Here is a 15,006-nt window from a genome sequence, read left to right as displayed (position 1 = left end):
TTTAGTTTGTAAAATATTGGATGTCCTTCCATTTGGTTCGAGTCTATGATTCTCAAATGGCTTGTGTATCAACAGCACACAAACCATCCCTTGGTATTTTATGGTATTTTTCAAGTTCCCATGGCCTATTCGAAGAGTACAGTTTCGGTCACGCTGAGCGACGAATATTTCCTAGGCAAGCGGGCGGTTAAATAGCAAAATAGCTGTAAATGTTTAAGATTGTTCGTTTTTAGTTAAATACCTAACGACACACCATGGGATTTGTGCTGTCCAAGTTTCGGGTGCGTATATGCGATGGCCTTTTCCATCCGCAGCTTCCTGTTTTGCCGAGTGCAGATATACTAAGATACCCAAAAATTGTGTCGTCAAACCACGAATCTAATTATAGAAGGAAAAGTCTACGGAGGCGGTGTTGGAGGGGCTGCAGACGCAGATCCAGGCGTTGGAGAAGTACATGATCAACACGGAGGAGCGGAGGCGGCGGTTCGTGACCAACTTTGTGGGCTTCACCATTGGCGCCTATATCGTGGGCTTCGGACTATGGTACTTCTTCTATTTTCCCCCGACGGTCCAGGAGTGCTTCATGTACCTGGTTCCACTTCTCCTTTTTCCGTTCGTGTGAGTACCTACTTATTCCTTGATATGTGCATCCGGTTTTCGGTCTGACCCTGGTCTTCCCCGGCATCTGTAGCATTATCTTTCTGCGGCGGCTGTTTACGTGGTACTTTCAACGCAAGCTCAACAAAAATGGCGATAAGCTGACTCGTCTGAAGGAAGACAAGCGCAAGATATTGGAGCAGGTCATGGACAAAGAGACATATAAGGTGGGTCTACAAAACTCATGAAGGTCCTTTTAGGATTTTGTGCAAGTGCTAGTCAAGACTAGTTATCCGGATATTAGAACAATGATCTGGTAAAAATATCTCAAAACCTTTCTTCGAATAGCTGAGCATATATCTAAATTTTTCAGTTTTAATTTTTAAACAAATTTCAGAAACTCTGTTTTCATTTATATGTGCGCTAAATTAACTGGATATCACCTCCCGCATTAAAATGTACAAACTAGTATCTCTTAGATAAGCCAATGCACCTTCTGAAGACAAAGTTTATATAAAAATAAATATTAATTCATTGCACCCCGCAGGTGGCAGTGAATCTCCTGGAGCGTTTTGGCGATAAGAAGCAGCTCCGTATCAGCGGTCTGCATTCCGGATCGGCGCCCAACAGCTCGATGGTGGAGCGTACTCCTCAACCGGCTGCCCGGACTGCATCGACCGGCGGACAGCAGCAGCAGCAACGATCGCTGACTCCGTACACCAGTGTCTACCGCAACCATAACAACAACAACAGCACTTCGCTAAATAGCAGCGTCATCAGCTCACATTCACTGGCACCGGTGACGTCAGCATCGCCGCAGTTGCGAGCTGTTCAAGAATTGCGTCGGCGGTCGCCATTTCCCATCGTCGATGATCGATCACGTAGTGCCCTGGATCGCATCGTGGACTTCATCGTGGGCGACAGTCCAAAGGATCGATTTGGCATGATCTGCAAGGCGTGTCACGCCCACAACGGTGGGCTATGATCACTATTAAATCAGAATCATTTTGCACATAGAAGCTGAGAAACCGGTTTAGCATTCATTGCTATTTTGGATCTTATCCAAAATACTTCCACAGAACTCACGAAAATCTTATTTAATGTCATGTAAAAACCAGTTTTTTCAATGCAGATCTATTTTTGCATTTGTGTCTCAAAATGCATGGTTTTAGTCTTAATAATTTTCACCCTGTGGAAAAGCTATATTTTATTTTAATAATATTGTAGTGGCTATGTGCATTGTGTATGAAACTCTTCTATAACAATTATTACTTCTTGTAATGCAACAATTTCAAACTTTTTTCTAATGCTTAATAAAATACTTATTTTTTATTGCAGGAATGCTGCCCAAGGAGGAATACGAGTACACTACGTTCAGGTGTGCGTTCTGCAATGTACTTAACCCGGCAAGAAAGAAGCGACCCGTGGCTCCTCGCCTCTCCCTGGATGCACCTTCCGAAACCGCTACAAAGCGAAACGACAGCTCAGACAGTGAATCATCCGATGACGACTCTGGTACTTATTTAATCAAAAAGGGGAAACGCAATATGAAGCCATGTTATAGGAATGCTAAATGTTTGTTAATTTGTCAAGTTATTAACAGATATACAAAAAAATGCAGCCCGTTTTTTAAAATTTCAATAGTTTATTCTAAAATATTCTTTTAATCGACTACAACTGTAGTTCTGTTTTAATTATGATTATTCAAACAGTTTGAGGTTGTTATACTTGACTAATTATGACACTAAACTACTCTGCTATCAGCTAATTGCGTCAATCAATTATGTACATTCATTTAAACCGCTTTAAGTCTCAGAAGCAACGATACATTTATCTGAATTCAAACGCACTTAATGTGCTTCCCCCATTGTATTAGTAATAGTACGTAATAGTGACATCACCCATTATTTTTTCAGATAAGGAGCAACCCGTACGAAGAGCCCTGCTGCAGGAAGTGCCATCGAAGGAGGCTGATATGGATGCCACCACCGCAACGGAAGACTTGGCAATGGAGACTGAGACACCCGAGACTGGATCTGCTGCCGCCGAGATCAGCAAAGCTGAGGTGGCAGCCAGCTCCTGAGGGCACACCACATCGATATTCACCTTTTAGGCGCCAGTCAAGCAAAATTCTTGGATTATTTGCTTATTAGTTTACTTATTTAACTTCTTATTGGTAAGCAAATTTTATGAGAATCATCTGTTATCATCTGAATTTATTGTCGAAGAATGAATACATTGAATGGAAAACGTAAGTCTTCGTTCGAGTACCCCAACTTTCTTTGGGTCAGACACCTTGTGGTCGCCCGAGGTGTGGGCGGCTCCACTCCCACAACTGTCAGCATAGAAGGAAATTGATAATTAAAAACTAGACAAAATAAGGCGACAACTAATGGCATAATAATTTAAAGCACGCCGCGGCGTGTGACAAAAAAGGCAAACCCGACAACGATGGCGATATCACTTGGCCAGCAGCGATACTTACTTACAAGCGCGAGAACACACACATGCGATCGACTATGCGACTCCAGACTAGCACTGCATTATGCGAACGGTCAACAATTTCAATTTCGCTGGCTTTTATTTTGCTTTATTCTGTTTTTCCGGGCCATTGATCAAGGCTAACGAGATCGATCGGCTGGCTGGCTGGCTGTCCGCCTGGCAATCTGGTGGTGCAGCAACGTAACATAACGCATTAGCCGGCCAACACCAGCGCCCACCTACACATGAAAAAATGCCCAAATTTGGTAAAACAATTACCTTTTATTTAGATAACCAGCGAACAACTTAAAAATTTGTTTTCGTAAATGAAAAGTACTTAATACTTTGTGTAATTTGTTTTTCCCTTAGTTTAAGGAACAGAAATTTTGTCTGAAGCGATAATGCTTTTCTCATTTGACAGATAGGTTTATTGCCCCCGACAAAATGATCATTATTAATCAGTTTGTATAATCTTTAGCTCTGAAATGTAAATAAACGATGTTATTGGACAACCAATAAAAATGTGTAATACTTAATTGATTGGAAAGTAATTTAGAATTGGTTTTGAAACTATTAGGATCATCAAACAATTTAAAGGACATACATATCTGTGCTACCTTTCAAATATTTATGTATTTTATAATGAAATATATGATCTATTGTTTTCCTTCTGCAATTGTGCAACTAAATAATTCATTTGCAACAAAGTTGTTTAAAAGTTTTGTAAGGTATTGTGGTCATGTTTTTTCTGTGTATAGCAGTGATAGTGGTGGAGCGGAGGGGCAGGGATTGGATTGTGTGGGGATTGGACGGTGCCGCGCCCGCGCAAATTCCTGCCAATGGCTGGCGGCAAGCACAAATTATAAGAATTAAACTAAATCTGTTACACCGTTGCCAACAATTGGGCACGTCTGTCCCCCAATATAACATGTTCATATGCGAGTGTGTAGCCATGTAAGTCCGCTCGTCGTGTGCCGACTGCCAACTGCCAACTGGCGACCCGCGGGCACTGGGCGCTGCCTGATTAGCTCATAATTTGTGTGGCGGTGCGATTTTCGCTCTTTTCCACGTAATTGAATTTCCCAACTCAGCCTGCCGGCCCAGGAAGTCGTCGATCGCTAGCTGCTGCTGGTGCGTAAGGCGGTCTCCAGTTCAGTTTCACTGGCACTGGCACTGCGTGGTGCGAATGAGTGAACGGCCGTCAACCTATAACGGGTTATCGGAAATAGAACTGCCAGTGGAAAGATCTAAAACTAGGGTTGCACTGCTATCGATTCTAAGTTGTACCTCGAATATTCTTAGTCCCCAATTTATACCCTTAAAACTCTATTTTTATAAATAAATAAATCGATTTGTAGGTATAGTATTTACTACTATTATTCAAGCATTTTATCACCAAAATTATAAAATCTTTGTATGTGTTGGAAAAAATATGTGAATGATGTGAAGTATGTTACATATGTTGAAGAACTAATTATAAATATTTTAAAATGGTAAATCGCTGTAAGTGGTCAAAATGTGTTTTTACCAACAGGATATAGGAGCAGAATTATAATTGTTTATATTATATTTATATCTTATCCATACAAAATTGGCTTATGTAAAATTAAGTGGCAGAACGTCGCAGGAGTATTGGATCCCTAATTCTAAAAATTTAGATTACATTTAGAATTGAAATTAGATTGAATACATATCGCCCAGCCCTCGAACCTAGAAGTGAACCTCGGGCCGACTCCGCCCCTCGAGTGCTGTGCATTGAGATCTAGTGCAAGTTCGCTGCACCGAAACCCGTTTGCAATGACTCGGACCTCCGCTGCCTTCCGGGCAGACCGCGCGACATGTGGCAGTGGCATGCCAAGGCGATGGTGGAACCAATGGCAGAACCGATTTCGACCTGTGCCTCTTACACGATCCGAATCCGAATCCGAATCCGAATCGGAGTAAAGTGATTCACGAACTGATCCCCAAACATTCTGGGCTGGCAAATGCGGATCGAAAATTGGCCAAACGCCAACGCGGCTTTGTCAAAAATACTCAAGCAGACAATATACAAAACTGGAGCCCGGAGATTTCTTTTTTTGTATTTTTTTTTTTTTTTGTGGCCAAAATGCAAGTTGGGGGCTTAGTTCATTGCTAATGACGGCATGTCGGTAACTCGATATAAGTGCACAGTCGTATGTGTTTGCATAGTTGGGTGTTTAAGCATATTACCCACCCGTATATACACATATAAGTCTGTCCGTCGGCCCCGTTCGATTTATTTGTCCGCGCTCCACAACAAAGACTCATAATAATCTGTTGGGCCAATCAAGTAAAATATGCGCGAGATCAGTCAACTACAAAAACAAAAGCAAAAGTAAAGCAAAGTAAGCAACTGCAGCAGCAATAGCAACAACAGCAGCAACAACAACAACAACAACAATAGTTACTACAACAGCAGTGGTAAGGCAATAGCAACAACTACGGCGGCAGCAGCAATGAAAGTGAAACCGAGTCTGGCCGAGAGACCTGGCTGAGATTGAGACCCGGCCAAGAGTCGGTTCTAGCCAGCATCAGCTATATAAGCTTGATGGCCGGGCTCGGCAGCAGCAGTGCAGCGCTGACCAGGAACCCAATTGGAAGTTTGAGCTACGACTTCATAGTCCAATTTGGAAAAGGATTACCATAACCCCCGAACGCACCAGCACCAACTTCAGCAACACCCACCCACACAACATAGCCAACATGTTCTTCAAATTGGTGAGTGCCCTTTGATCCAGGCTCCGATCAAGGCTGCCCTCTAAAATTAGTTTCTTCCTTCCGAAAAATTATTAAAGCAATCATAATTCTCTAATTTTACTGTTACATAACAGACTCTTAAAACTTTGCAAATATAAACTAAAACTTATCTTCTTATTAAAATAAAAAAATTAGCAAAGCCTAATTACATAATTTCAATTTTGTAACAATTTTTTTTTTCCAAGAAATATTATTAATTTCGCTTTTAACTTTTCATATTTATTTAACTAAAATAGAGAACATTTGTATTTGTAAAGTATTTTAGAAAACCATTTAAACATAAAAACTAAACTTAAAATTTTTCCGATTTTATTAAAATGTTTATTTTAAATCTAGTAAAGCAATTTTTTTGTCAAGAAATTAAATTTTTTACCCAGTTTTGAGGCAAAGAAAAAATTTGGAAAAATAATTTTCATATTTTTGGTTTTGATTTGATTTTAAGAACTATTTTGATTTGTAAAGAAACAATCTAATTTATTTTTTACTTTCAGCTTTTCGCTACCTTCGTGGTTCTGGCGGTGGCGAAGCCGCAGCACCAACCTGCTGCCCAGTATCCGGCTGGCGTGAATCCCCAGGACTGCCCCAACTTCCCCATCTGTGATAATGCCCGCCTGCACAATCCCACACCCCAGTGGGGAGCCCCGCAGCCGCAGTGGAACCCGCAGCCGCAGCCACAGTGGAACCCCCAACCGCAGTGGCAGCAGCCTCAGCAGCAATGGAACCCCCAGCCACAGCCCCAGTGGCAGCCCCAGCCTTCGTGGAATGCGGCTCCTGCTCCTTCCGCCGGTGGCGACAAGTACCCGGCGGGCATCAACCCGCAGACCTGCCCCAACTATCCGTACTGCGACGTGAACGCCGGACACGCCGGTGCCCCGGTGGCTGCTCCCCCGCTGCCCGGATGGACGGAGCGCCTCTATCCCGCCGGAGTCTCGCCGCACCAGTGCCCCAACTTCCCGTACTGCAACTAGGCTTCCTCCAGCCTCCTCTAACACTTCGCCTATCCCCAGTTCTCAATTAGTGGACATTAATTTGAAATTCTTTGTTGTTGGCGCCGAAATAAATGCAAAATGTTGGTCAAAGAAATACGTCTTTGTGTGAATGGAAAGTTTGAACGGGGTTGATAATTAATTGAAGGGAAATAGAAAGGGTGCCTTCATTGTCTTCCCGATATAAAGAATTAAAATCAATTATCAATTATCAATTATCAAATTATCAAGTCAAAAATTCAAAAACGCACAAGGAAAAGAAACAGTAAGCTATAAAAAATTAGTTTACTGGAAATTCTTGTTTTTAAATTTAAAGGTCAATTTAGGACAACTTTGGAATTTTGTTTAATTTGTTAGTAAACATATTCTGCTAAAAGTCAACGAAGAACAGGACTCTATACTAGGAGGAAAGTCCCTAAAACATTGCACAGCTTGAAAAAAAATAAATTTTGCGAAGATCTCTCTAAAATAAATAAATTGCAATGCCAATTTTTATTGAAAATAAAAGGACACCACCCTAAAAAACCATTTATTATTTGATTAAAAATACCGAAGGTATAGGACCAGTTTGAAAGTGTGGTGAATAAGGAATTGCCGCTCTCATGCCCCGAGAATGTGCCCTGCCACGCCCCTGAAATGCAGCATTACGTGGGCAAGGAGCGGAGTGGCTGGACCGGATCGGATCGGACAGAGTCGGGTCGGGTCGGTCCAGCTGGGAAGGGAGTGGAGCGGACTGGTGGTCGACCTCAGTCGGAGCTGGTCAAGTGAGTGCTTTGTGAAAGTCGTTCTTGCAAAACTTCGGCTTAATTGCCGCCTCCGGGAGGCAAGCCCAAGGTCAAGTGCAACTGCAAATTACACAGTCTTGCAATGGGATTAACTAATGGAGCGATCGAAACTATCACATTCCCGACCAATTTACCTGACCAGTGCGTGCAATAGTTTCGTTTATCTATAATTAATGTGTCTTTGCCCCATTTTCGGGGTGCTGTTACCTATAATTGGCTGTTTCTTAACCAAGTCAAAATAAATAAGCAATTCATGAAAGTAGATTTGGGAAATATTCCATTTCCAACAGAAAACCAATTAAACTAGAAAACTTTAAACCAAATCAAACAGTTAAGTTTTTTGTAACTACAAATAGACAAATTCAATGATGGTGTTTAGTTGAAAGTAACAGTTAGACACCACAAAAATATTTTCTGTGTATTTACTTTGTTGAAAAAAAGGTGGTATTGACAAAACTGAGTGCTTCTAGAACTATAGAACTTGTTTAGAATACTCTTAGATATTTTATAAAATCTCACTAATATCCCACTGCTAATAGATAGGTACCAGTTCATAATTATTGGCGGACTCAACGCCTTTGATTTAATATAAAAGAGTAAGCTCAATAAAACTATTTTTTTTTTCAAGTTTTGGATAGCAGTGTAAATATTACTCTTCATTTGGATTTTATAAAATATCCCTTTATTATTATTCCTTTGAGCAGTTATATCTATAATATTAATTAAAATTCAGTAGTTTTATGTGTACAGTCGAATTGTGCTTTTATTTACATTCATTAACTTAGGCATTGTACAATATTTACAGGCCGCTTTGCATTGGACTGGATGAGTGGGTGGGTTGACAGTGGTGCAGGCCAACAGGTGCCTTACAGCCAGCCGTGTCCGTGGTGGCTGGAGCTCCAGCCGTGGTGGTCGTGGTGGTCGTCGAAGACGTGGTGGATGGGCACCTCCTCGTGGTGGACGTGGTGGACGGGCACGGGGATCTCCTCGTGGTGGACGTGGTGCACTGGCACCTCCTTGTAGATGGGAACGGGCACATGCTTCACCACCGGAACGTGCACCTTCTGCACGTGGTGGTGGTGCACCGTGTGCACCTTGTACGGCACGTGGATGGTGTGGTGCTCGCTGCGGATCGAAAGTGAAATCGGTCAGAGATTGGCAGGCGTATAGACGTATAGCCGTCGTATATTAGCTAATCAGTTGCTTGAACCCTGCGTCTTGGCAGCCAATCGGAATTGGCAATTAGTCCGCACAATTATGCGCGCATTACGCTGAATTAAATGCCAAGCGCAGCCTGTGAAATTCCTAAGTCGCGATCGAAGCCAAGATCGGCTAAGTTCAATGGTAGCGCGATATATATTGAGTAAAAGCGGCGATTGGAGCGGGGCGCTCTAAGTGCTACAAGCGTTTTGATTGCTCAATTCGATCGCAATCGGACACATATTTTATATAGCCACGGAGTCGCAGCGTTTAAAAAGCCATACGAACGCTCGTTAGCTTAGCATAAAGCGGGAAATGGGTATTTTTATCGATTCGCTCGGGTTATTTATGGATCGGTTCAGGTGCAGATCGGCCGGAGATATGTGTACTTACTGTTTGCCAAAGAAGCCGGGACTGGGGGCGCAGTAGGCCACGGCGAAGAGGGCGACGAAGATCTGAAAGGGGATAAGGAAGTGTTTGATTCCAATTTGGGAGTGCAGAATAATTGTATAGACGAAAATAATCAGCATAATTAATTTAAATGTGGCGCAAGACAGATAATTGTTCCTAATCGTCATGGAAAAACTGTGTGATCAATTTTATAGGCACGATTTAAAACTGTGTGATTAATTGTTAAGTCATGGTATACAAAAAAATCACTGAGGTTAACCGTATCGAAAAGTAAATAAAAGCGGTTGTAAGCGAGGTTCTAGTCTACAGATAAAAAAAGTAACATTTAAATGAAACTGGAGTATAGTAAATTAATAATAATGCGTCTAATTAAATGATGAATGAAAAATATCGCTCATCAAGCGGCATACAATAAACCAAATTTCATAACAATTTTAAAAGCTACTGAAACCTATATTCTGTTCTATATCCTAGTGTGAGAGTAACAAATCTTGAAAATATAAAACCAGGATCGTTTTTAAACCATGCACTTCGTTGGTAAATGTTACAAGATACAAGATGTATAAACTATATCTCTTGAATACTGAATTTTTATCATATTAGATTTGTTTTTTGCAGTCTTTTAATTTGTATATTTTTAAAATGGATATTTTTCATTGTTTTATTTCGCGACAGTTCACTTCGATGTAATCCTTTTGGGCGCCGAATGGAGTATTTTTGGTTTTCAACACTTTTCGGACGGATATCCTTGTCGCACTTACGAATGCTTTCAGGGCGGACATTGTTGACTGGCTGAGCTGAACTCTTCTGCACGAAAGCGATACGATAACCGGAGCACTGTCAGGTGGTGACTGATAACCACAGGCGGCGACTCATCCGTTTTATACCCGGCGCCAATAGCGGTTTTGTTGTTGCCAAAAGCCGACTGCGCTGCACGAGAAAGACGTGACGTTGGTGCAGCGGCAGCAACCACAGCGGAGTACAACAGCAGCAACACCAGTGAGGTAAAGCAGCAACATCGGCGAAAAGCAACAGCAACATTGGCAACAGAAATAGCTACAGTAATAGCAACAGCAACGCGACAATAAGCATAACAGTGGACCGACGACTGTGGGCCATGTTAGCAGGTATTGCCTCTTGTTGACTTCTGTTTACGGGGGTTAAGACCCACAAATTGGTGGAAAGGGGGAGAGGATGGGGTAGGGAAAGGGGAAGGGGGGCTTGGGAGCGGTCCATGCTTCAGTTGTCCACAGAGGCAGACGATCGAACTTTGACTTGCTGGCTCTTTTGTGTAATACGAGGCTGATTACACTCATTTCATAATCATAATCGCGAACCGGCGAGGAGTGGGGGTAAAATCATTCCAAGTGAATGACCAAGTAGCACATATATCGTTGCCGAATGGATCACTTAGCGGCCTTCTGCAGGCCGCCACAAAAAAGTGAACGTGAGACCGGAGACAAAACCAAGTTGTCACGCTAATCCAAAATTTTTGGCCCTTCCATATCGGATTGAAGACATCTCCACTGAACGACCTTGAATGTGGTTACTGTCGCCGGTGGTGTCAATTAATATGGGTCAGCGTTGGAATTACAGGAGTCAACTTTTGGATGTACGAAAAAGAAAATACACGAAATACAAATCACGACACAGGGAACACGAAACACGTACGCAGTAAATTTGCAATAAAACGCATTTCGGGCAATTACTTAACAGTAACAGTTGTGGCGCTAATCAAGCCATGCATCACACGACTTTACAAAAATTCGATTTTGATTTTGTCTTTGCTTTTTTTTTGGCTCATTCTATAATGCCCCTGACATAACGCTGGCCACGCCAGCTGCTGCTGTTGCAACTAGTTGTTGCATGTTGCCGTTGTGCTGTTAAATCGACTGTCAAGAGCTTGAATTCGCCGGTTGTTTAACCCGTTCGGTGCTAAAATCAGTGAAACAAATTTCCTAATTGAAAATAAAGGTTTCAGCTTTTGGTAAAAAACTTGTTTTTAATGCCATTGATTTTCTGGCTACGTTTTAAAAAGTGCTTAACTGTGTATCCCTATTAAAAAAAATACGTTTAGTATTATAAAGGGATCTCTTATTGACCAAAACACTCATAATGTATAAAATACAAACAATCATTTTAAAATGTAATTTTCCAATAGCCTAAAAATATGTAACGTATTCTAAGATAGTTACAACGTTTTACCAAAAATACTTTGGTTGTAGTAAGTTCATCTAATCGAACAGTGGCTTTAAGTGGGTTAAACTTTTACTATCACTCTACCATTTCCTTTTTAACTCTTTCGGGTTTAATGTGGATATATAGGCCAGTGTGATTTTGCTGCGTTTGAGGGCGCACCACTGCCATCCTGCCCCACGGAGCCACCGAGCCACCGAGCCACCGATGATCCGATCCACCGAATTACCGACTTACCCCGCACTCTCCTTTGGGATGTTAGTGCATTTGCAGCAAATTGCTCGTTTTAGACATGCCAAATTGCATAATGGATATTTGTCTGTGCCATAAATATGCCATAGCTTCCATGCCACGCCCCCCCTCAGCCCCCCGGCCCCCTTCTATCCATGCGTGCCCGTGGGCAAAACAAAACCAAACAATAATCCGCTGCGGTGGATGATTACTTTCGCTTTCTGCGAACGCGCTCGCGAATCGCGAATCGTTTTGGATCGGGATCCCGAGATCGCACATGCAAATACTTCCTGTTGGGTGAGTTTTGATTTCTGTGAATGTGGACCACACAAAAAACTCGGACCAGGTCCAGAAGCGACACGGTAAGAAATAAGATCTAAGATAGGATGTTTATTAAGATATTTTCTATCTTAAATAATTCAAGGGTGTAAAAAAAGGTCAGCGGAACGCATGTAAATACCAATTAAATGTTTTTGGGTCCAAATGAAAATCTATTTGCTTTTCCAAATTTATATTATTAAAAAATTAAGAAATAAAAGTAATAATAAAGGTGATATACATTGTTGTGTATCTTAATAGTTTAAATTATCCTGCAATATATTCTATTTTACCATTGGATTTTGTGAATTTGTTTTGGGGATGATTTTTATTGAAACGTTCTATTTCCTATTTCTGTCTCAGTTTGTCATCAAAAACGATTAGTTCGAAATTAGCATTATTGTGAAAGTTTTAACTTATATGACTTATAATTTAGTTTGTTGTAACCATTTATCTCTGTGTAATAGGATCCCCATTCCAGCCAAAGTCGAACAGCTGGCCACTGGACTCAGACTCCAATTGAGACCCTGACGCATACACGGACTCAATGGTTCACCCAGCACCGACATGATGTAAAACACGCCAAGTGCTCGTCGTTATGCAGATATAGCCAAACGAAATAGCTGTCTAATTGGACGGCAAAACATGACCGGCTGTTCAGTCGATTGGTCAAACATGAGTGGGCAAATCGTTTCTGATAAAAGCCAGCAAGATTGATATGAGATATGTAACTACCTCATAAATCAATCTTACGCGTTCCAAGAAAGATTGATATATACCAGAATGTTTTTAACACCTTACTAATTGATCTAGTTCTATCAAAAAGGAATGCCAAAAAATGTATAAAGAAAATGCAAGTAATACTTAAAGTTTTAAAGTGTAATTATGATTGCTCATTGTTAATTTAAGCTGTGAAGCTGTTAATTAGAAATTTGACATCGCCTATAGCTGACAGACATTTAAGGAATCTTCTGTAAATGGATGTGTACTTTCCCACCAATACTTTCATTTTTAAGTTAAGTTAAGTTATTATTTTTAAAGCATGTTCCTTGGATTTGCATATCCGTGCGACTAAGCCGAGTTTAATGGATGGCTTTGGTACGTGTTATCAGCCGGGGCTTCCTACTGGCCCACAAGTGCCAATCAACTTTTGACCACAATTTATGCGCCCTCGCAAAAATCGTTTACCCAATCGATACGGATTACATGACACGGCTGGGGGCATGGATTTCCTGCGGATCGGCGATCGGTTCGCCACCGAATCGTATCTGCCGCCAATATCTCCCCGTTAGACACGACCTGAAACTGAAATTGAAATTTCCACGCAGATACGATAGGAACGTGGTCGGTTCGCGGCCCCATATCACTTACCACTTGGCAGGCGGAGTGCGTCCGCCAAAAGCGCCGATCGCCTCCGCAACTCGGGTGAATTTTGATGCGATGCGATTTCGGACTTCGATAGGGTCGAGGGACAAGTGCCAAACCAAACAAAATGCACATTTGGGCGAATTGAGCGATATGTGGAGCAGCCCTCAAAGCCAAATATTCACAGGCACAAATTATTGTGCAATGCGTGGAAGCACTAACGCCGCTTCTATTTTGGCCATTTGGCTATTAACTGTTTGCCGAAGCACACTTGACCTGCTTGGGGGCGGAGCTCCTCATTTCTCATTTATAATTGAGAATGACCGAGAATGTACAAAGCCATCGAATACATTTAAAATTGTATGATATATTTTTGAAATTTTCAAAGCCAAACGACTTTGCGTAGTGAATTTTAAAACTGTGAACCATTTTTAAAGACATTGTTACATTTATAAATATATGCTCGTTTTATTTAAAATACTCTAAGTTAATCTGTGACCTATTTCAATGTTCAAATTATGGTCCAGAATAAAGATTTGTGGTTTTGTTTTTTTTGGAGGATTAGATGAATTAAGAATCATGTAATCTGACGTAATTAAAGTGATAAATAAAATTAAGTTATTATGAACAATAAAGTATTTTTTACGAATTAAGAACAATTTTAACTTTTTCCAAAATAAAACTTATACATTGTTAAAAATGTATGTGTCTTTTGTTATTTTAATTATTTTTGAATGCATCAATAATTATACGACCTGAAAAATAATAAACTGTTAAGAATAAAATAATAAAAAAGTAATTTCGTTGTGGTGCTTAATTACTTAATTTCTATTCTTGGGACAGAGTGTTTTTAGTGAGCTTCTATTTTTGTTGAAAATCTTTAGCGAATTTTTCATTTTAATTATAACGTGGCTATTGGCTATTAGGCAATCCCCATTCTTCTGATGACTTGCCTTTGGGGCGTAACCTCTGCTGCGAGTTAGAATTCCAAGGAGTTCCTGGTATGCAAATTAGCTGCCTAATGAGCTCATCTTGACTTCAGCGAATCCCATTTCGATTTCGAATCCAATCTCCTACATCTGCTGCCGTCGACGTCAAAGTCAACGTCGACTGCGACTGCGACGGCGACTGTTGCGCTTGCGCAGAGTGTGGCGCAGATTTGTGAAGTCGATGGCGAGGCGCTGATGAAGAACAACCCCGGCCTGAATTAGACGACGCCAGCGAGCATGACAAGGTCGGCACTTAAAGGTGTCGCCAATTATGAGCCTCACCCCTCGCTCCTCACCCCCAACCACCCACCACTTGCTCATCGTAGGGTTTCCCCATCTTTCGAAAATCTCTTTTTCGAGCGTTTTGTGAAAACTTGCTCGAATTAACGCTTGAGTTGAAACCCCAAATGCACTTGTGGCCAGTGGCAAAGCCGGTGGGTGTCCGTTAAATTTGAATTTCACACCGCTTACTTCGCTCAGCAATGCGGAAAGTAAACTCTCCAAGAGCCGAGCTTAAATTCTTGGATTCTTTGCTTCAGGTGCGGTTCTAATTCGACTGCTCCACTGATTTCCGTACTCCAGCCAAGAGTTCTCTATCTAATTGCATCTAAAGAAACACAGAACACACCAACAATAATCACTCAAACGTGCCTTCATTTAGTTGTTGGC

General features: G+C 41.4%; 3 protein-coding genes across 3 annotated transcripts; 2 read left to right on the top strand and 1 right to left on the bottom strand.

The window, feature by feature from the left end:
* Positions 1 to 135: 135 nt before the first annotated feature.
* On the top strand, positions 136 to 2,852 carry LOC108090542 (endoplasmic reticulum junction formation protein lunapark-A). Its single transcript, XM_017189276.2, has 6 exons — positions 136 to 281; positions 389 to 618; positions 692 to 824; positions 1,145 to 1,571; positions 1,936 to 2,112; positions 2,514 to 2,852. Exons 1-6 carry the CDS (start codon positions 255 to 257, stop codon positions 2,678 to 2,680), a joined length of 1,161 nt encoding a protein of 386 aa, XP_017044765.1. The 5' UTR covers positions 136 to 254; the 3' UTR covers positions 2,681 to 2,852.
* A 2,803-nt stretch (positions 2,853 to 5,655) lies between these two features.
* LOC108090276 (cuticle protein 1) lies at positions 5,656 to 6,939 on the top strand. Its single transcript, XM_017188886.2, has 2 exons — positions 5,656 to 5,817; positions 6,348 to 6,939. The coding sequence occupies exons 1-2, from the start codon at positions 5,803 to 5,805 to the stop codon at positions 6,822 to 6,824; spliced, it is 492 nt and encodes a 163-aa protein (XP_017044375.1). The 5' UTR covers positions 5,656 to 5,802; the 3' UTR covers positions 6,825 to 6,939.
* Positions 6,940 to 8,363: 1,424 nt separating this feature from the next.
* LOC108090297 (histidine-rich glycoprotein) lies at positions 8,364 to 10,079 on the bottom strand. Its single transcript, XM_017188906.1, has 3 exons — positions 10,000 to 10,079; positions 9,221 to 9,282; positions 8,364 to 8,752 (listed from the first exon to the last, which is right to left on the bottom strand). The coding sequence occupies exons 1-3, from the start codon at positions 10,018 to 10,020 to the stop codon at positions 8,494 to 8,496; spliced, it is 342 nt and encodes a 113-aa protein (XP_017044395.1). The 5' UTR covers positions 10,021 to 10,079; the 3' UTR covers positions 8,364 to 8,493.
* Positions 10,080 to 15,006: the final 4,927 nt, after the last annotated feature.

Source organism: Drosophila ficusphila, unplaced genomic scaffold (genome assembly GCF_018152265.1).
Source record: "Drosophila ficusphila isolate 14025-0441.05 unplaced genomic scaffold, ASM1815226v1 contig_414, whole genome shotgun sequence".
Classification (NCBI taxonomy): domain Eukaryota; kingdom Metazoa; phylum Arthropoda; class Insecta; order Diptera; family Drosophilidae; genus Drosophila; species Drosophila ficusphila.
The sequence above is the reverse complement of the archived record's forward strand: the minus strand, read 5'-3'. Positions and strand labels throughout refer to the sequence as shown.